The sequence below is a fragment of the Pagrus pagrus genome, assembly GCF_965226575.1.
Source record: "Pagrus pagrus genome assembly, chromosome: 16".
Taxonomy (NCBI): Eukaryota; Metazoa; Chordata; class Actinopteri; order Spariformes; family Sparidae; genus Pagrus; species Pagrus pagrus.
In genome coordinates this window covers 2,417,311-2,439,414 of record NC_140200.1, presented here as the reverse complement: position 1 = coordinate 2,439,414, position 22,104 = coordinate 2,417,311, and the positions used below count along the sequence as shown (strand labels likewise).

General features: G+C 41.5%; 2 protein-coding genes across 3 annotated transcripts in view; one reads left to right on the top strand and one right to left on the bottom strand.

Moving 5' to 3' along the window:
* The window catches only part of vsnl1a (visinin-like 1a), a 32,628-nt gene extending 24,081 nt beyond the window's left edge, over window positions 1-8,547 (bottom strand). Inside the window, exon 1 of the mRNA XM_084378235.1 lies at window positions 8,247-8,547. The gene's annotated coding sequence lies outside the window, so the exon portion shown is untranslated. The remainder of the gene's footprint in view (window positions 1-8,246) is intronic.
* Window positions 8,548-8,658: 111 nt separating this feature from the next.
* Window positions 8,659-20,789, top strand: LOC311272093 (uncharacterized protein). Of its 2 annotated transcripts, XM_084378231.1 has the most exons (7): window positions 8,659-8,896; window positions 10,492-10,541; window positions 10,820-13,962; window positions 15,247-15,396; window positions 15,914-15,994; window positions 16,594-16,731; window positions 20,722-20,789. In XM_084378231.1, exons 3-6 carry the CDS (start codon window positions 10,839-10,841, stop codon window positions 16,710-16,712), a joined length of 3,474 nt encoding a protein of 1,157 aa, XP_084234357.1. In that variant the 5' UTR covers window positions 8,659-8,896; window positions 10,492-10,541; window positions 10,820-10,838; the 3' UTR covers window positions 16,713-16,731; window positions 20,722-20,789. The 2 variants fall into 2 exon arrangements, with proteins under 2 accessions (XP_084234357.1, XP_084234356.1); XM_084378230.1 differs by lacking the exon at window positions 20,722-20,789 and having other exon boundaries at window positions 16,594-17,431.
* Window positions 20,790-22,104: the final 1,315 nt, after the last annotated feature.

The following is a 22,104-nucleotide window of genomic DNA, read 5'->3' as shown; positions in this document are numbered from 1 at the left end:
ATATATATATATACTGAGGCCTGCCATGCTGCATTGGTTTTTGCAAAGCACCATTCAAGTGTGCATCTTCAAACCATCAGACCATTTTTCAAAAGCATACCATAAGTTTGGAGATTGATCTTGTACCTCTCAGGCTGCAACTGGCTTCCATTTATTTAAATACACTACAAATCAACGATGCAGTGATCTGAAGCGCACTTAGGACAGATCACTTAGGACTTAGGCATCACTTCGATGCCAATAATGAAGCTGGCAACAAAACAGCAACATTTTTACTGCAAAAAATGATTAAATTCACAATGCTTTCAAAGCATCACGTTAGCTGATTGTCTACTTTCAGGGCTTGATTATGTCACAACACAGCTCAGCGCCGTATTTCAGCAGCCAACTGTCATACGTAATGCCAGATTGTGTTGAACACCCCACCAAGGCAAGTTTCCAAATGGTCCCTGCTCACGAGTACATTACCACAGTTCAATAACGTAGCTACACCATAACAATAGAGTAGGAAGGTCATCTGTGACGGCAGGATTATGTAAAGAGAGTCTCTGCAAGTGTATGGACAGTGGTGAGAAAATGAAATTAAGAAGAAAATGCATAGTACTCTTTGTACATTGTTAATTAAAGTAGAAATGATTTCTCATTTGTTACAATATTAAGTAAAATGTGTTAAACCACTCATACGATGCTTTAAAGGAATAGTAATAGTCATACACTGCACTACAGTAATAGTTTAGCGTGGTCGGCTACAGAAGTCCAGCTCTGCGTAAAAGTAAAAACAACAACTGGCAGTTTTACAGGGGGCTAAGCTAACTAGCTGGCTACAATAGCTTGATATGTGTCCAGACATGAGAGTGCCATAAATCTTTTCTACTTCCTGAAATGCACATCAATTTCTTCGAGCCGTTATCAAACTGGAATAGGTTTTACACTTTTTTATTACATCGAGAAATGTGTGTGTGTGTCTTAGATACACCGATATACACAGGGGTCGGATTATTTTAAAGTTGTGAAATGGAGGACTGACGAAGGTCTGTGTGTGTGTCTGTGTGTGTCTGTGTGTGTGTGTGTGTGTCTGTGTGTGTCTGTGTGTGTGTGTGCTGACAGCTCGTTGATCTATTTCGTTTGTCTACGTTGTTGATGAAGAGGGAGAAAGGCAGAGGGACAGACACATCTATCAGAAAAGTTATTGTCAAAGTTTAATAAACAATCCCTCATCTCTTAGAAACCTCCCCATGTTCCTGCACCACAATTTGGAAACAATTAGTCTAAGGAAGATTGATACGCTTTGTCCTGAAATCCAATTTTGAAAAAATGCTTTCAGCCAGGCTCAGCATGACCTGCGCTCAGTGAGGAACTCGGGATTCATGATGTGCAACAACTGAAAATTAAGTTGTGACTAATCACGCTTCCACACTGCCTGTAAACCAAACGGACAATACAACAAATACATTGATTTATTACTAATGAAATCACTGCAGCTATCACAAAAAGGCTAAGATGTCCCCATGGCGATAGAACATGAAGCTGGTTAAGTGGATAATAATAATAAACAAGGAAATGCAATTTAGTCAGTGACACAATAAAACGATTTCATATAAAAAGAAGAAACAATCCTATTACGTTTAATAACTTCTGGGAGGTGGGGATGAGAATACACACTTTCACTAGAGCTGTGAGATTCTGATGAACGTTTTTCACAATTTCTTAACATTTTATAGGCTAAACAAAATAATCCTGAAAATAGTCAGATGATTAATCGATAATGAAAACGATCTACAATCGACAGCGAGACGGGACAAGTGATGGATGCCTTTTCTATCAGCTGAGCTCCATGAAGCACCTCGACTGGCCTGACTCTCACTGACACGTGTTGCTTTATGTAGAATTTGGATTCATTGATTTGGGATCAGCATCATTTTGGACTTTGATAACGGCTGAATATCATCTCAACTGCCCCTCATTAGTTTTCTAAAGGCAATTTAATGACTTGCATTCGAGAAAATCAAGGCTCTCTTCGTTATATTCATTTGAAAACAGGAAGAAAATTGTTGCCACTTACGCAGCCTTGATCACAAAGGAGCGCTTAAATCAAATACTGTGGATATCATGGGAAATCAGAGTTATGGGTCATTTACTGAGGTGAAGACAGAGCACCATAACATCCCAGTCAGCAGGACTTTCCCCTTTACATTTATACTCCTGGACTAGTAGGCCATCTAGTGCCATCCAATACCTGTGGGTGAGGAGGTCGTACTTTACGTGGGTTGACACAGATTATGCAGTATGTGTTCAGATATAAAAAATATTTCACCTTTTAAGTAGTATCGTATTAAAGTGTCCTATTGGACATTGTAAAGTGCATTCAGGTGTTTTAGAAGCTGGTTAATGGAGGCTGGACAATTTTCTGATTCACAACTGACCCTGTGGTTTTTCAACTGCAGCTTCAATGGGAAAATTTACTAAATTGGTGTTCAGAGATTTTCAAAAGCAACTATTTCACAGGCCAACGGCAGAAACTGCCAAGAAGACAAACTGTGCAATAAAAGTCTCTTTGTTAAACAACTGATTTTCCTCTATAATACAAACGACTAGCAGTCTGACTCATCTGGCATTCACATCGTCTCTCTGATATGTGAAAATAACAATACAACAGTCACTGAAGGGATATTAACGTGTCCAAAAACAGACTCTTCTTATTTAAGTTTGTTTTTTTTCCATTCTTACTATGGATGACAGATGGATCGTAGGGTTACATTTTGGATTTGGTGGTAAAGGACCTGCTAAAAAAGTGGTCATCAGTTCAAGTGCTAATTCAGTGATTTGGTTTTGCACGTCCAAAAGAAGGCTAAACAGATTTATAAAGGAATCGAAGCAGTAAAGATCAACGTATCCTGACTCATGGGTCAAGAAACAATTGAACCTACATTTGCCACGACGCAAAGTGAAATAATCTTTTGTAAGAACCTCCCTGTTTTGTAAACACGCTCATCTTTCCCACTCCACAATTTGTAGTTTCCATGCCCAAGCCTAGATAACCCCAATGACATCAATATGACATAATCAGGGATTTACATGTGTAAGAGTCCAACTGAAATCACAAAAAATAATGCTGATGTGTATTTTAAATGCATTAGTATATTTTTTTATCATTAAATAAAAGTGGGAAAGGCCCCTTTTCATCTCAGCTGTCTGGAGGGGTGTGTCCCCCGTCTGTGTTTGATTGACAGCAGCTGACAGGCTGCCAGAGAGCCGGTGATACACAAGAGGGAACGAGAGACGAAGTAGTTGTAGGCAGACAGCTTGTTGTTGGAGGTATTTAGGAGTAAGTGAGTATCTATAATGTGCTGCTGCTGAATGTAAGTTTGGTGTAGGGTGTCCCCTCACAGTTGCCGTAAGGCAGGAGTTACTGGTGTTTGTGACACCTGGGGGAGAAAATGAAAAGAAGTTTGTTGCTGCTAAATGCGTTAATGTTGCGTGTCTGTGTCTCGTTCATCATTTTCTTATTAAACTTGCCCAGTCAGGTGAACTCAAGGCGCTCGGTTACATTGGTGGCAGCGGTGTTTCTTCTCTGCTGGTTGCTGTTAGTGTTTCTCTCAACCGTGTCATTTGTGTTTTCCTCAGTATAGCGCGCCAGCCAACTTTGTTTCAAGCCTCTGAGGCTGCACACACCTAAGTTACGGACATGTGGTGTAATTGAAGACCCTTTATGACCCGGCACACTGCAATGTACGCTGGACGCTCGCCAGGCAGGGATGTGAGAGGTGATGTGACTTCCCTTGATGGTGACTGGAGACAGTTTCTCATGTGGTTATGGGTTAAACAACACTGTCTAAAGACAACTACAGACCAGCCGGTTCTTCTGTGTTGAGTGATCAGAAACATCCCCGGGTAACAAGCCAAAAGTCTGTCAGTACTGCAGTGAAGCTGAGGAGGCAGTGCACGCCGACAGCAGGTTGCAAACACTTTTCTGTTACAATATGTGCTGTCAGACACGACGGGCTGAGCCTGAAGACGGCAGCTGCAGCGGGAGACAGATGTGTCCCGGGAGAGATGTGAGCACAAGACACATGACAGCCTCGGCATTATGGGACTGTGCAGGTGTGTGTGTGTGTGTGTGTGTGTGCACTTGTATAATAGAAAGGAAATACATTTATATCCACACAGCATGTATGTACAGTATGTGAATGAGTGCATGTGTTCATGCTTACAGTATGTATAGTATATCTCCCACCAGTCATACATGCCAGCGTCTGCAGCATGTATTTAAGATTGCATGTCGTCACGTTTGCCTATAGAAAATGAATCTCCAAGCACTTTACATCCAGAACTACGGAAGTCATTAAGAATTAAGATTAAGTTCTGCGTTTCAAGACGCCACGAGCACGCTGTCTGCATATATGATGCTGCAACACACACGACAGAGAACATCTCAGAGGGTTTAATAGATGTATGATGAGCCTGGTGCTTAATGTTCATTGACTTCTAACATGTTCACAAAGTGCTAGCATAGCTCACACTGCATCATGATGTCACTCATGACTCCGTCTTCCTTCATTCATGCAACAAGCAGCAAAGCTGAATCTGCATCTGTATCGTATCAGCGTGTCGCCGCTGGCACAGCTTATTTCTCTAATAGCTTTATATACCTTATTAATTAGTGCCAAAAACAAAGCTTATATCATAAGATGTAATAACATTTACTCCCTGTGAAAGAATTCATCTTGAGTGTCAAATTCATGGTGTACAAAAACGCAACACTTAAATAAATCACACATCCCCCGCAGCTCACTTTATGTAAAAACCTGCAACTGCACAACCTTTAAAAGTGACGCAAGTGGCAACATGATGTGTTAAGAGCGTTTTCAAAACATCGTAGTCCTCCACAGTTTTTAAATATACATTTTACACTTCATCTGGTGCCTGTTTTATGTGTTTGAGCTATTTGATCAAGGCCCTAAGAAAATACACATTTATGATTAATTTTATTGGAAGAATTCTACATTAGATGGAAATGCTTCAATTTTTTACACCATTTTACAAACATGGCATAAAGAGAAAGAACTAAAAGTGGGATTTACTCATCCAAATGCTACAGCCGCGACAGCATCAGCTAGTAATGCAACTTTTCCCGCGGGGAACTAAGACAGAAGCAATATTGAGAATTTTGCCAGGTGTTTGCTGTCCGTGGAAAGATTGCTTGACTGCAAGATATAGTCGTGAAACTTTACAGGTGGGTAGTTGAGCTCAAAATGAGGGCTGGATATGAAAATGGGCTTAGTCCAAGCAAAGAGGCCAGAACTAGGGAGGTAGGAGGTAGGAAAGAGGGCCACTGGCTTCACACTTTACACAGATTCCTCCTGATTATCCAGACATCGTTATCAAAAGTTAAATTACATAACACACTTCTGGTACATCCCCGGCTTCATGTACAGTGTGAATATTTTCTACACCGTCACCCAGAGACTTGCGTTAATGGAGCGATCGGCAGTAACAAATGAGACCGGCTGAGCCACACACACACTGCAGCAAACAACTGAAGAGGATAACTTGGTGTTTCTGTTCAGTGTCTTTGGACAGTGATGGCGGTGCAGCAGAGAGAGCTGCTCTCTAAAGACATGACGTTAATCACAACAGAGCCGAGCCGAGCGCTCCACCTCCCCCTCGTTCTGTTATTGTCATCGAGGCAGGAGATTGTAAAATGCTTTCAAATTAATTAAATTCATTAATTAATGCAGTTAATGTCTTTAAAATGAAAAAAGGCTGCAAACCATTTATCTTAATTGCCAGTTGTGTTTCATATTGTGTTTGAGTGGAGTAAGGACACTGATGAATGGTTTGGCACACAGTGTACTGAGGCGAGAGGCTGAACCTTCTGTCTCGATTGAATTTATCTGATCAGACGTCAAAGAATCAGAACTGAATCGAATCACGAGGCTTTGGATCAGTCCCACCTCGACCTCGTCACTGTAATACTTACACCCAGCAGCTCTGGAGATGCTCTGGGCTCACTGTAATGCTTATTCAGGGTCGGTGAAGATCGTGTAAACACCGTTGTGTGTGAGTCCAAATCAGATGTCTGGTGTGCCTCAGATTTCTTCTCGTCTTCTTGAGTAACGACTTCTGCCCGGATGAGCCGTCTCTGCCGTCCTTGGTATGTTACTCTTCTATCCGTTGCAACTTTGAGAAGTATTTCCTCCAGGACGTGGGAGTGGCGAACCCGCAGGATCAGATGTGATGGTGGGACGTTCTCGTCCAGTGTAAGTTGTGTCTTTGAGATAGTCTTGCTATCAAATCCTGTACGTTTTGCATTCTGCTCGGGCTATTCTCAAACTTTGATGCTTTGAATGCCCCTCCAGATCTAGACATTTTTCTGACACCAAGCCGGAGATTTGCTCCACTTCAGCTTTCAACTCGTCTGTAGCATCGTAGCTAACTGTAAGCTAACTCTACCTCTTGGATACTCTTACTGTAAGTGGGTAAGGTAGGCTAAATGGTATTCAGTTTGTGCTTCATCGCTTCTGTGAGGCGTCTCTCTCCGTCTCTTAACGGAAGATTTTGTCCATTTGTGCTGTTGATCTTTCCACATATGTAGACGATTCTTGTTCTGTTATTAAGACATTTGTTTCAAAAACTGCAGAGCTAATTAAAAGTGTTTCTCCCGACGGCGCCACAGGAAGTCCAGGGTGTCTTCCATACCTCTGATTCTTCTCGTCAGACTTATGTAAGAGCCTTTCCACCTTCTCATCTGCCCCCTTTATGTTTACCCTCAGCCTTTGTGTCGCATGAAATGAGAAATGGAATGAAAACCATCTTTTAAACGTTAGATAACTGGACAAAATCTCTCCGCTCAGCATTCGCTCGATACTCAGCAGCCTGCAAATGTGATAATGATGAAATTCCTTCTACGTTCTCCAGCTCGCTCTTACATTTCCACTGTCAGAGGTAAGAAGATGAACAAAGAGATGCATGCAATGAAAGTTATGTGCACGTAATAAGGGTGTGATCTCAGACAGATGCAAGCGGCATGACACTCTTGTTAGCACAAGCGCTGAACACACACCCCGCCCCCCTTGTTAGCTCTTATGCATGGTAATGCTTTCTTACCAGCTTCTCACATCTACATGGGGAACTAAACAGACAGCGTGGTGCATAATCAGCAGATGTCAGCGCTGGAGAAATGACGAGGGGGGGACCGAGCCTGGGACAAGACACTCTGGGTCAGTTTGCAGAGTCATAGCCCTTTGTCTTTAGTCCACCGGGGCCTCGTTAGAGCCAAAGATAATTTTAAAAAATCAGGAGTTACCCACCAGCAGACAGGTGTGGACTGACACAAAGGTACATAGTCAAATGAGTAATATTACAGTCCTGTAGCAAGCCAGCAGACCTGCCCCTCAGCCAGGCGGCGAGCTATTACATAACACTGTCCCTTTACCATCATTTGCCAACAGGGGGGATGACCTTGAGAGCCTGGCAGAGACCCAGCCAAGAGAGGCAACACCACATAAAACACAAGGCAGTGTGCGGGGTTTGATTCAGAGACATCTCGAAGGTTTCCACGTTAATCTGCTGCTCTTATTGTCTAGATATGTGTGAGAGAGGTGCACTCAGCATACAGGCGCAGTTGGATGAGATGTGGTCATGCCTGCATTGATTTGCAAAAAAAAAAAAAAGTAGCCTCATGGGGAGTGTGTTAAGACACACACACATACATACACACACCCACCTTCCTCCTGCACACACACACACACACACACACACCCTTACAACATCAGCACCGGTGCCAAACTACACCGGGATACATCACTCACAGATCGTGCCATGTCGTGCCAAAGCAAAGACATCCCACGCAAACTTAAAAAAAAATAAGATAAATAAAACCTCACACAGTTTTAATCTTTGATCAGGAGGGTTTCATCAATCAGCTGTGAGAGAGGCTGGTGTGTGTTTTACACTTTTATTGTTGTTGAAAGGAAAAGCCTGGTGTGTGTGTGTGTGTGTGTGTGTGTGTGTGTGTGCAGCCAGAGTAAAAAAACATGCATGACACAAACGTGTTTTTTTTTTCTTGCAAAATTAAACGTGCATTTGCAGGAGTTGATTTAAAAAACAGCTGATTTGTGGCTATTGCCTCGTGTTCTCATTATCACGGACGCCAATAAATCTACAAATTAGTCTCGTGAAAGCGCAATAAAGAAGAAGACATGCAGGTGTTTGTCTAAAATATGTTATATTTCATCACATCCTACCTTGCGAGAGTGCGGAGACAACGGGAGGAGAAGTCCGGCGTGATGTCTGGAGGTGGAGGGAAAAAGACCTGCGAGGACGAGGAGGGAAAAAACAGCGATTCAAAAAGGTGTGGAGCTGCTCTGCTGTCGAGCCACTGCGAGGTAAAGGTATCTGCCGTGAGTATTTTCTTATTCAAGCGTGTTTTTATTGTATTTTTTAAAAAAAGTCAGCCTCGAGCCGCGGGTCCGTAGGATGCTGCTGGCTGCTGAACACACACTGCTGCTGTCCTGAGAGCCGGAGACAGACACTGACAGACAGGCGGAGACAGAGAGAGAGAGAGCGGGAGCGGCGAGTCTCTGCCTCCCTCCACCCCCGCTGTGTGGCCCGACAACAGGCTGCTGCTGCTGCTGAGGGAGTAAAGAAACGTAGAGAAAACACAATCTTTATCCGACCTACCTGTAAACACGACAAGAGGCGAATTCACACACGCTGTGTTAGCTAGCTAAAGATGGAGACAAAGCTGCCGCCTTTGTTCAGCGGCGGCAGTTTCGCGCCACTTGGAGGACAAACAGGAAGCGAAGTTACGTTATCTGCTAGCGAAGTTAGCTAGCTAGGTAAAGTGGCTGGTTAAGTCGCTATAGGCTTCAGGCTAAACTCACTAATTTGTGAGGTGAGTAACTTTGGAATAGCTAAATTCTACCTGGATAAATAAGGAAAATGTAGGAGTAGCTTAAAATGTCAGCTAACGTCGAGTAAGATATAACGTTAGCTAATGGGTATAAATAAAGTAAAATATTAGCTAGCCAACTCGCCAAGTCATGCAGCGGGGTAAGACATGTATCAAGTAATTAATGATAAATAAGTAAAATATATGAGCTGAAAATGTCAGCTAATGTCAAGTAACTTATAATGTTAGCTAATGGGTTTAAATAAGGTCAAATATTAAGGTTTGTGTCGGTGACACTAGCTAGCAACTCACCAAGTAGTGCAGCTGGGTATGACATGTATCATACTAATTTATAAGGTAACTTGGGAGTAACTAATGGTAGCTGGATAAAATTAATAAAATATATTACTAGCTTTCAGTGTTAGCTAACGCCAATGTCAGTGGCTAAAAGGGAGCGAAGATATGACATTAGCTAATGGGTATAAAGCCAGCTGACACTGCTAATGTTAACCATTGTAAGGTTCATAATGATGCAGTCGTTTAACATAATGTAAATAACAGGAACTGGTTTGAGTAATGAAAACAAAACGGTATATTCAGGTATTTCTTTAAAAGCAGGCTGACTAGCTCACTGACCAAAGCTTTCATGTCATGTACCAACGAAATTTTAAATAGAACCTTTTTATGTAACTAAGAGATTTCCTTGGTGAAACACTACGATGTAACACCCAAAACAGGGGTAACTGAAGGGGTAATAAGAAATAATTCTTTTTTATTGTAATTTAAGTCTCCTCTGCTACAAGAAAAGGTTGCAGTTGTGTGGTATGAAAATTATCATACAGTGTACATTTGCTTTTCTATGGTATCAAATTGTAATTGTTACCAGACATTTTTTTTCAAGTTTAAACCAAGTATCACATCTGTCAGGACAAAAATATTTAGGGAAATTATAATAAAGCATTTGTTCAACCAAAAAACACTTCTGTTTTCATCCTTTTAAAGGTCATTGCAAATGATAATAGTTATAATAATTGTGTTATACTGTGATACTGCAAGACTGCAGTATTTTTTAAGAAGATTATCATACCGTGAAAATGTCATACCATTGCAACCCTACTTCAAAGCATAGATATGACAGCGGGGGTTTCATGCTTTATTTGGTGTGTTATTTTTTATGTTATACTGTAGAGTGCTTAAAACTTCAAACAAGACTAAAGTCTGTTTAGCTGCTTTCGATTCAGGTATTGTGAATGCTGGCTCATTGTCACACTGTCAAAGCTTACTGGGGCATTTCAATAAAACAGAGCCATAGTTAATGTTATTAGTAACACCTGTTTTTCCCTGCTATGACAAGGCAGTATGTCTGATGTGCAAAAGGCCTTTTGTATTCATTATAACAAAGCTAGCATTGTCAGGAACTGATGCACAGCAGTTCCAGATTGGGGTGTTAAAATAGGGAGGCAACAGCACAACAACAGTGCTATAGTACCATCTCTGTATTCAGTGCAATGAATCAGCATCACGCTGTGTAACAATCTGTTCTGGTATAGGACATCCACTCACTGAACGTCACGTTGTTTTTTGTGTTTTCTTCATAGGTTTGGTGTGGGATTACCTCCATGTTATATGACTGCAGGTTTGGTGTAAGGTGAGTTAATACAATCGAGCACATAGGCTATTATGAGAAAAAGACATATGGTCTATACTACAAGCTGAGGTTTACAAGAAACACAAGATGGAGTCTGACCATCTGAAAAGTCTTTCTTTAATGAGAAATAGCTTCTCTAGGATTGTTATCTATGGAAGTAAACTATGCATCAAAAACATTCTGGACGTGATCGCATTCCTTTGATAGAGTAACAGTTATTGATCTGAGCAGTGTGGCTTTCTGATGCAGCGTTCACACTCAAGCTGTTTCTATTTTAGGTTTAGTTGATCGGAGAAAATGGACAAAATCACGCAGGAAGATATTGAGCCACAAACTGAGAGAGAGCTTACCTCACCACTCTCTCCAAAACGACCAAGGACAGATTGTACACTGACAACTAACCACAGTGGGAAAGGCAGATTGGGCTTCCCAGAGCTTGTGACATTTTGGAAAACCGTTGGCTTCCCATCATCAACGAGTAAGTCCAAGGACCGTGTGTGCACAGCAGAATGTGGAGTTATCGAAGATGAGCAACATGACACTAAATTAATACTGAACCCTATAACGAAGATAACTACTCCACACAGTGACGGTGCACACACAGGATCATCTCAAGCCTGTTTTATCTCTGCTGAGAGACGCCTCCTACTTCTGGTGAAAGATGAGCAGCCCCCGGTTACTGAAAGTGACAAGCTCAGCTCATACCCAGTAGATGATGCAGGTGGGCCATTAGCAGAGACTGACACTTCGGAAGACACCAGCGCTGACCCGTCCAGTCACCCTGATTGCAAACGGCTCGGGGAATCACTTGAAGTCGAGCCCCCTGGTGGTTGCAATCCTTCCCCTGGAAATGAGGAAGATGGGAGACAGGTGCTGAATAGTGTCAGTCAAATCCAATTATTCACACATAGTTCAAGTGACGAGGAGGTCAGATGTCAGTCTGATTGCACTTATGAAGATACGCTTCATGACACAGGTTTCTGTGATACATGCAGCCAATCTGGTGAAGTTGAAAAGAGTAATCAGGAGAAGCACAAGCGTGGATTTAGTGAGAACAGACCTTTCAGCGAGGAAAAGGAAGAGCGTAACAATCCCGTCTCTTCCAGTGATTATGCAGATATGAAATCACTCTTCTCAAACCCTGAAGAGGACCCTGCTGGGATCTTAGCAGAAGGTGTAAAAAATGAGGGAAAAATATTAGAATTGCAGATATGTGGAAATGAAAATGTTGCCTTCTGTGATGGGGAAACAACGGGCCGAGTTAATGAGAACGGCCTGAGCAAAAACTCTATCCCTTCTGCTGCTGAGTGTGCCATGGGATCAATTGTTTCATATGATGTATTATTAGCCAGAAATATTGCAACTGAGACTGTGAGTCTTGAAGCTGATGACTTCTGTGGGGTAAAAGAAGAGCATGCTGCTGGCAAGATGATAGCCAAAGCTCAGAGTGAAACGGCTGATCACACAACAGAGACTCCAATGCCGGCAAGAATCAGTCAAGAGCCTGCTGAAGGAGATAATGATGCGGGGCCTTTCAGTGTAATTGACCCCGCAATCTGGAGTGAAACTGACAGGGAGGCTGAAGAGAAACGCTGTAACTCAGAGAGCACTGCAGGTGCAAAATTATGTCCATCAGTAAAAGTCTGCGAGATGGAAATGCCTCGTCCACACTGTTCAGGCGTCAGGCCGTCGCAGGAGGTTTCAGCTGACCAGACCTGGCAGTTTTATCACCAAAGCACAACACAGCAGTGCGAAGATGAAAAAGAGGACTTATGTCAGTTATATGCAGAACAACAGACTTGTTCCATCACCACAAACAAAAAACACAACGAGACTGGTGATGAAGGCAGCTGCCTGTGGAAATCCAGTCCCAGCAGCAGTCCAAAGCCTCCTCCTGCTGGGGATGAGGGACAAGAAAGTCATGATACTGTGGGACATCAGTTAAAAGAGCAGGATGAGTCTGGCTGTTTTCCTGTCTGCCTTGACCCCCTGAAGACACAGGAGGTTGAATATGTACAGACTGAAATAGCTAGAATGGATGAGGCAACTGAGATTAAAGACAGAGAAGAAATAAGAGGTTTTGAAGAAGAAATACAAACTGATGAACATGGGAAGTCAGAAAACTCGGTGGACTTAGAGGAAAGACTTCTGAAAGAAAATGAAATATACAAAGAAGACAAGACTGAAGTATCAACTGATGTTTTCATGGATTGGACAGAGGGTGAAACAAATCAATATGGTGACAAAGTAACACATGAGGAATTTGGAAATAACCTTGAATGCTTGTCTGATCACCCATACAGTGCTCTGATTCAAACGATGGAAGGGAAAACAGAAAAAAAGGAAAGAAAAGAAGAGGCGAGTGTTGGAGAAAAAACTGATGGGCAGGGTAACTCAGAGATATCGGTGTCTTCAGACAACGGTCATCAGCAACGAGGTGAACAGAGTGGAGACGTGACTGAGGCGTCACCTGATGACTGTATCACTGAATGGACAGAGGGCAACATGAGTAACAGTGGAAACAAATTAACCTCAGTTGGTCAACATGAACCAGCAGACAAGCTCAGTTGGTTCTCTGATCACCAACACAAAGCTGAGACTTTCATGGTTGTCACTTTCTCTGCAACTGGCGATGCAGTTGTGCCAGGTCCGCATGAATTAATCCCTTCACAAAACGCTGACAGCGACCCCACAGCCCTAAACGGTCATGACAGATTTTCCTCTGTACCATCTGCCTTCACTTTCTGCGACCGGGTGCCAGAGGGGTTTGACACTTTCGAAAAGATCCAGCTCTCACTAAATGATGATGACGACGATGACGCTGGCCCGAGTAACGGCCCCGTCTTCACCAGCCTGCCCAGGCAGCTGTTGAAATCACCCCAGCCACAACTTCACCACTCCACGCCAGAGGCAGAGAGCGATGAGCACGAGGTGGCACCAGAAGAGGGGGGTGAGGATGAGGAGGAAGTGGAAGGTTTCCAGTGTCACACTGAGAACATGGCAAATGGATTTTTAAGCAGTGATTACAGTTGTAATGAACTCCCAAACTTTATCTCGGCAGCAGATGTTACTGCTCTCGAATGGCCGGAGCAACAGCCCAACAGTGACTCAACCTGTAATTCCACTGAGTGCTTCCAGGATGAGTCAAACCCACACTCGGTGTCCTCCACCGTTTCCTCTGAGAGCGACAGTCCAGACTCGGATGGGAACCAGGGAACTAAGTTTGAGATGAAAAAACATTTTGACATGGTCCTAAAAGAGCTGAACTTGTATTTTGATATCAGTATGAGTGATTTTGCGAGCAACAGTAAAGCGCCATCACCTCAGCAGCGTAGTGATGTAACTGAAGTGTTGGAGGACGACACTTCAAACTGCAAAGAACAGCTCAGCAGCCCAGAAGTGGGATGCCACATATCATCAGGTAACAAGTGACACACAACAAACAACAGACACAGCACACAATAAATACATTTAGTCTTTAGTTTAAGGGTTGTACCGATCAGCCCTGGACGATTATCGGGCCAATATTCAGCATTTTTCCTCTCACATAATAATCTGAATCTGCAAAGTAACTAGTAACTAAAAGTATCAAATAAATGTAGTAAAGAGGAAACATAAATTCTTACTGCAAATGAATATCGGTCCCAAATATCGGTTTTAAGTCTCCATTGTTTAGTTTGTCTGTTCTGAGCTACTGTAGAAACATGGTGGTTAAACATGGTGGGCTCTGTAGAGGACCTGCTCAATCAATATTATTGTGACTGCTACAGTTTTTAATTTCACGTGATTATACACTAATAAAAACATAATCATAATATAATTTTCCATTTCTTCCAATGGATCCTCCTAAATTCTACACACTGGACCTTTAATTGGTGAGCTTAGGAGATGTATTTAGGCTGATTTTTTCACTTTGGACAGACCCAGGCGAGCTATTTCCCCCTGCTTCCAGTGTCAATGAAAATAAGATTGTCAGCTGCTGATCGTAGCCTCACTTTTAGCAAACAGATGGGAGAGTGGCATCGATCTTCTCATCTAACTCTGAGCAAGAAGGTGGATAAGGGTATTTCCCCACGATGCACACGATTCTCTATACCAGTGTTTTTCAGCCCTCTTCCTGCCCTGCATGTTTTAGGATGTTTCTCTGCTCCATCACACCTGATTCAAATGATCAACTAGTCATCACACTCTGCTGAAGCCTGATAACGACCCATTCATTTGAATCAGGTCTGTTGGAGCAGAGAAACATCTAAAAACATGCAGGGTAGGGGACATCTCGGGGAGAGGGTTGAAAAACACCGCTTTATACCGTTCAGTCTGAGTTATGTACACTACTGCATCTTTTCAACATGTTGCTAAGAAAAGAGATGCACTTCAAAGTCAGTATGTAGGATTTTTCTTCAATTTTCCCCAAATGAAGTGAAAAGTCAAGCTCTCATGTTTAGATTGAATATACAACCCTTCGTCAATGATTTAGTGAGTAGTGAGATAATTGCATCACGGACAAACACTCGAGTCAGCCTTGTATAATATTTAATATCTCACATTCAAAATTATGAAGCGCAGGCTTTCGGTTATTTAATCATCTTTATTGACACCATGATCATGTTCAAACAGTGATGCCAGAAAAACCCATCAGACCAAACACTGCTACGTGTCCTAATATATTCTGCACTGCACTGTGTGTTGCACATGGATGGTTTAGGTGATGCTGATGAGGAATGCTGCCTGGACATGTGCGGAGGTGATCCAGTGGTTTCTTGTGCCGCTGGCAGTGACGATGGCGAGCAGGAGGTGCCAGTTGGCAGTCGCCTGTGCCAGGAAGCATCCATGTATACTGCAGAGAAACACAGAGGTTTGTAGTTTCAGTTAAATAAGTACAAGACGACAACAAAGGGCTCATTAAATCTACAAAAGAGCCAAATATCAACAAAATAACACAGTAATCAGTGAAACTAAATTTAGACTAAAATAATATTATTTTTAAGAAAAATTGTAACAATTAAAACATCTGACAAGTCTGAAAACATTATTATGGAAATAGTTACTAGCGCTAACTGTTCTTCCATTCATTAACCATGCATGGTACAATGTCTTTCCAGAGCGTTGGGTGATAGACTTTCAACAGGTCAGCTAGGTTAATTCAGTGAGGAAACACGATTACTTCTATTGATTCGCCTTTTTCAAACTGACAGCGCTTTCTCTCATGAATGTTCAAAAAAATATTAATTTCTCTTCTTCAATAAGCTGCCATGAAATGATAACACCTCCATGAATGCAAAAACACGGTTTAAGGGTAAGCAGAGCAGCAAATAGGACAGAATTAGCCTTCCCCTCCCGACTGCCTCTGACTGACAATATGTTTCTTTCAGAGCCCCGGGAGACGGAGCGGAAAAGCAAAATGTGGTCTCCATCCTTCATGTGTCGACCATTCTTGGAACAACTGAGCCACAGTGAGTTTCATATTGTGATGGCAGCCAAAAGACTGAAACACCCCTCGAGCTTTTCATTGATAAAATGCTCGGGGTTCTTCTTGGATACGAGTTATGTTCGTTTGAAGATTAAGAAAGTCCCATTTAAAAAGTTTTTAATGCCTTTACATATTGTCATGCCTGGTGCAAAACGGTATTGATCAGCCTCGTGATGTCATATTGCAGATTTCCACTGCATTAAGCAGTGTCTGCTGGGATTTAAGTGGGCTGGTCTGTGAATATTTAAGAGGACAGTTAGTCTAACAACCTGTCTACATAGAGATGCAATGTGTTCACCTTGTTGGTTTGAGGAAAAAGATCAGTCTAACGACATGGTAACTCTCTGCATATTGAGAAGGACTGTGCAATTTGTCAGCTTTGGTAAAGACTCTGAAAGCAGTATGTCCTTTATCAGTAGTTTCATTGCAACCATTAACAAAAAACGAACTGCAGAATGATCTGTGGGCTGAAACAAATGCGCAGCTGATGCTCAGGGCAGAGTATGTTGGCGTACAAGCCGTCCTGCATGCAGCTGGACTGGAGCATACTGGGTTGTTATATTTTTGTGTTTCTGTGTACAGGACCACCAGAGCTGCACAGGAGACTGGAGCCTCTGAGAACGTGCACACGGCCGATCCGGGTTGGACTTTCAAGGAGAGCCAAGACCAAACAACTACACCATCCCCACCCCTACAAATGAACATCATAACCTCGGCCAGGTGATGTCCACAAGCCTTGAAGGAGCTCTTAAAGAGGACATGAACCGCGAAACTTGGTTGATTGCTTCATGTCCACTTTAAAAGCCGTCTTTGTTGCCATGTTATTCTCTGATTTGCAGGACATTGTTAATGGTTGTCTTGTGCGTTTTGTGAGCGGTTCTCGTATCTGTACATTTTAAGTGCCCTTTTACCCAGTGAAGGTTGAATCCACAAAATGTCTCATAAACACATCTACTTGCATCATCTCATGGGAGGTTTCCATATAATCACAGTCTGCTGCTGCAGCAGCTGGGGAGTAAAGTGCCTTGCCCAAGGACACCCTGACAGTAATTGTTGATAAAAGAAAACTTGCTTCCTGTCCACATTTGCCCTGCAGGAAATATATTCTGGTTTTAGTTGAATTTTACCCCATATTTATTTATGTATTTGCTTCTTTCCTTCCCTGATTGTGGTTTTAAAAATGGTCGTATTTATACACTCAGAAGTTTATATTTATATGATGTAGTTGTAGAGTAATATATTAATATAACTATATAGTAATACAATTATATTATTGTTCTGTTTTAAATACATTCACATTTTATTGAGCGTTGTTCCATAATTGGCCCTGGTGTGTTTCACTGTAGGTGTATTGATGCATGCTACTTGTTCCTGTTCTGTGTGGGTGTTTTCAGCCAGAGTAAATGAGTATTTTCACTTACTGTTGGGTTCACGTGTGCTGTATGCAACATATCCTTGAGCGGTTCTGTGGGAGGTTAGCTGGAGTTGAATTTCAAAACAGCCCGTTAGCCACTGATTTAAGCGTATATATGCATATAAAATGTGTTTTTCATGTATGTACTACTACATGACTGAACCTTTAGGCAAAACATAGTTCAGTGCTTGTTATTGTGACAAACAAGGACATTTACTTACTTTCTGTTCCATCACTTACGAAACACTGTGATACTTTTTGCATTCTGTATGTGTGTGTCTGCTTTCTATGTGAGCAGTGGTCGCCTTCCCCAGTACAACTTAAATATTAAAGATATATTATAACTCATAATCACATTCACTCTTTTAACTCCTGGAGCTCAACACAACAATAAATATGAATTAAAGCTGCAAGCAGCGATGAACGGGCCCTCGCCCCCCCACGTACGTTGGGCCGTGGCGCCGTCGGAGGGCAGACGCAGAGGGCAAGTTTGTAGTATCGAATTAACGCACTTATGTGTAACGAGCTACGGGCCAAATCTGGTGACCCATGACTCATGCAGCCAGTGTAGTTACATGATCCCAACATGATTTTGAGTCAATTGGTCACATGACCTGGAAGCTATTGAGCTAACATGCTAATATTTACATGCAAAAATTAATAAAAAATAATAAAAATTAATAAAAAATATGAAAAGATGTAAAATGTAAAAACAAGAGGCGTATCTCATGCAGCCAGTGTAGTTACATGATCCCAACATGATTTGGAGTCAATTGATCACATGACCTGGAAGCTATTGAGCTAACATGCTAATATTTACATATAAAAATTGATAAAAATGAATAAAAAATATTTAGAGATGTAAAACGTAAAAACAAGAGGCGTATCTCATGCAGCCAGTGTAGTTACATATGGGAAATACAGAATGGGAAAAGCCATAAGGGCGGCGTTAGGGGGCGCTACTGAGCTTTCGTGCTGCGCATGAGGGCAGTTGTGGTATCGAAATAACGTACTCATGGGTAAGAAGCTACATGCCAAATTTGGTGAGTCTGCAAATATCCTAAAGTCCCGAAAACTGCGTTGGAAAAATGAAAATCGCCGCACGCCATTCAAGATGGCCGACTTCCTGTTGCACCAAAAATTCTGACAAAAATAATTCCGGGCTAAGTCCTTGAGACCCATAAGTCCTGTTAATTTCATGACGATCCGAGAAAGTTTTTGGTCACATGACCTGACGTTAGGTGGCGCTATGGAGTCCCCTGGCCACACCCACCCCCAATCATGTTGAATTATCAAATTTTTCACCACATGTGACGTATGTTCCAAGTTTGGTGAGTTTTGGGGTATGTTCAGGCCGCCAAATATGCGATCTTGGGGAAGGACAAAAAATAATAATAAACAATCCTTACAGATACAATAGGTCCTCGCACGAGATTCGTGCTCGGGCCCTAATGAGCTGATCACAAATTCATTCCTCCATATCTTTAAACTCTGATAAGACTATTGGGCTATATTTCAGTGGTTGCTGAAAAGCTGCGAGTGTCATAGAAATGCAGTTTACTTCATTTAATGCTTAATGCTTCAAGATACAACCGGCAGAGCGACACTGAATTGATTTAAACACAGACTCAGCACTTGCTGTAGTGGCTGTAGGCTGTGGAAGTGACACCTCAGCTCAAGTTGTAACGATGGTATCAGGAGTGCTGTTGAGGTGTGTTTACCTGGCAGCCACAGCTCCCTAAATGTGAAGTGAGTAGGTTTGTTTTTCTTTTTACGTCAGGCTGTGTTTTTAGGACACAGGTAGTGCATGTTGGAGACATATGGAGGGAGGTCCAGTGGGCAGAGGCGAGGAAACAATGACGACTTGACTGCATCTATTTATAATGAATACAGTAGCCATTTTGCATTTGCTTATTTGCCTTCATTGAGCAGTATTTAATGTGGCAAATTCCAAAAGGTTAAAAACCTGCTTAATAAACCTGCACTCTTAACTATTTAGTGATCTGAAACTCACTTTTCCCCACTTACCTTGATTGGCTTAATGACGCCTTTGTAATGGAGCAGATTGAAAATGACACATTTTGTTTTGAAAAGAGTGATTTTTTCTTCTTCTCTTGAATGTAGCTCCAATCGTTCCTTTTGTGTTAGCAGGACTCCCCCCCAGTGTATTGATATCATAGCAATTTGACCAATTTTGTATCCACTGATGTTTTTCAGTACTTGGGAATAACGTTGTTTTCATGTCCTGATCACATCTCTGAATCAAATGATTTTTTTTAAATTTTATTTTCAGTAAAATATAATAAGAGTTTTTTTGGGTTTCAGTGAGCAAGGTGTCTCAGCTGGCAGACAGGCAAGTGCAAATCAAAAAGAAACAACGCCACGGTATGGCTTTCCAAAAAATAATTGGATTCAGACGCTACACATTCAATCTGCCTTTTTAATCAGGCACAGTCAGGCACAGTCAGTGAAGGCTGGTGGAGATGAATTAGATTTCTTTTATTTTCGATTGATAACAACTTTGTCGGTGCTTGTCGTGTTTGAGCTGCGTTTGTGTGCTGATTTGTTGCAGGGCTTAATCTCCACATAGATATGGATTTTTTTTTTAAACTTATTGTGTTCAGTTGTTCATGATGACAGGGTGTTATTCATACAAACTTCTTCATCAATTATTAATATATCAATTTCTGTTATTCTAACAACTTAATGCTCCATTCACGCTCTTTAATGGGATCAAAATTTTCATCTGCAGTCGCTGGAACGGTGTTTCATCTTTCGCTGTTTCTTATTGATGACACACAGGCCAGTAATCCTCTGGTTTTAGTTACACTTCACTTGAAGTGCAGTGGAGTGTGTTACCAATGCACTATTCTTACATAATTGTCATTTCAAAATAAAGCACGATGAGGAATTACCACATGCATTGTAATGAGGGTGGGGAATTAATTCCAGACAGTTTTACAGTTAATGAACCAGACTATTATTATTATTAGTAAGTCTGTTCTGTTCTAAAAATGTGTGTGGCCTAAATACTGTAGGCACATTTGAAAGTAGAAGAATAAAAAACACCTGCTGCAGCTCGTGGATTAAAAGTTTGTCTTTTATAGATTTCATTATAAATTATATATATGATTATTTTACCTCCACAGAAGAAGTTATGTTTTCACCCATGTCCGCGTGTCTGTCGGTTGGTTTGTTAGCTGGACAGAAACACTACTGAGCAGATTTCCATGAAACTGGACAGAGGATGGGTCCTTTTCTTTAACACTGCATTTTTCAACATTACTTTTTCTCAGGAAATTACACATGGATCTTGATGAAAATCAATCAGGCGTATGAATGTGGCTGGTATCTGTGAGTGAGTTCAAAAGGAGACTGCCTTGCGGGGTGTGAGTGCCTTTTTATTTTCATTAAGTTTCGATTTTTTAAGCATATCACTACCATTTATTATCATGTGTCCCTAAAATGTCTCTTTTTGACCTTCACAATCCCATTTATAAATATCAACATTTTTACACCGATAGAAATAACTGATGACATATTGCTAATGAAACAAATGAGGAACTTAAGTGGGAAATATTTTGCATTTTGGGGCGGGAACACGCTCTCAGGACGCATTGTGCTACAATAAGGGAAGGCAAACACATTTAAATAAAGATAACTGGTTAGATAAGACCATGGACATAGCAATGTATAATAATACAATATATATAATATATAATGTTTATCATCTTCACAGTCTTTATTAGCAATTTCAGAATGCTAAATTTAGCTAATTAGCAGCTAAGTATGTACAAAGGAAATTTAAAAGTCAGGGCCCAAAGTGGTGGACTCACACGCCGGCCATCCATAATGAATACAAGGATGTGAGTGAGTCTATAAAGACACATTTTATTATTATATAATGGAGTTGTATTTTGATGTAAAATGATGGCCCTGGTACATGTTGTAGTTATCTTCTAGTACTCATGGAAAGTGAGTACACAGTTCATGCAGTAGAAGATATCATTTTCTTTTCCCTTTTATGTGAGATGTGATCTTAAGTTTCCTTAAACTTGTATCTGCTGCCTGTCTGTGCAACATGAAAGAGACATTAGAGAAACAGGCTGAAGAGGCTTCAAAGGCTCCAGTCAGGCCAGAAGTTATCTCTTTTTTTAAACTCTTTAGCTCTTACAAAACTGCTCCTCCCCTTCCAACAAAAGCTTCACTCCTTAATTCACCTGCCACACATTATGATCTCCCAGCATAACCCCGGGGATCCAACATGTACAGCAATACTAGAAATGAAACCTGGCATGGATTTGCATTCCTGTGTTTTTAATTTCCTCCCCACCACCACAATTAAAGGGATTAGGCATGCACACATTTGTTTATTTTCATTAGGCAGAACGGAGGACAGACATTATCCCAGTGCGAGAGTCCAAGTAACGATATTATGCTCGTGGAGAGACGTTGAACATGCAGAATACACACACATTCATCTCCCTTTGTGCCCCTTGAATCATTTACATTGTTCCTCCATGTGGGAAGCACCAGTGAGGTCTATACTTAGAAAGCTTATTACTGGAAAGCTAGAGGATAATAATTGGGCACCAGCCGATATGCCTTCAATATTTCAACGGCTAGCAAGAGCGGTTGTTATATGGCTTTGAATTGCTACTTCTTCTTTGACCCAGGCT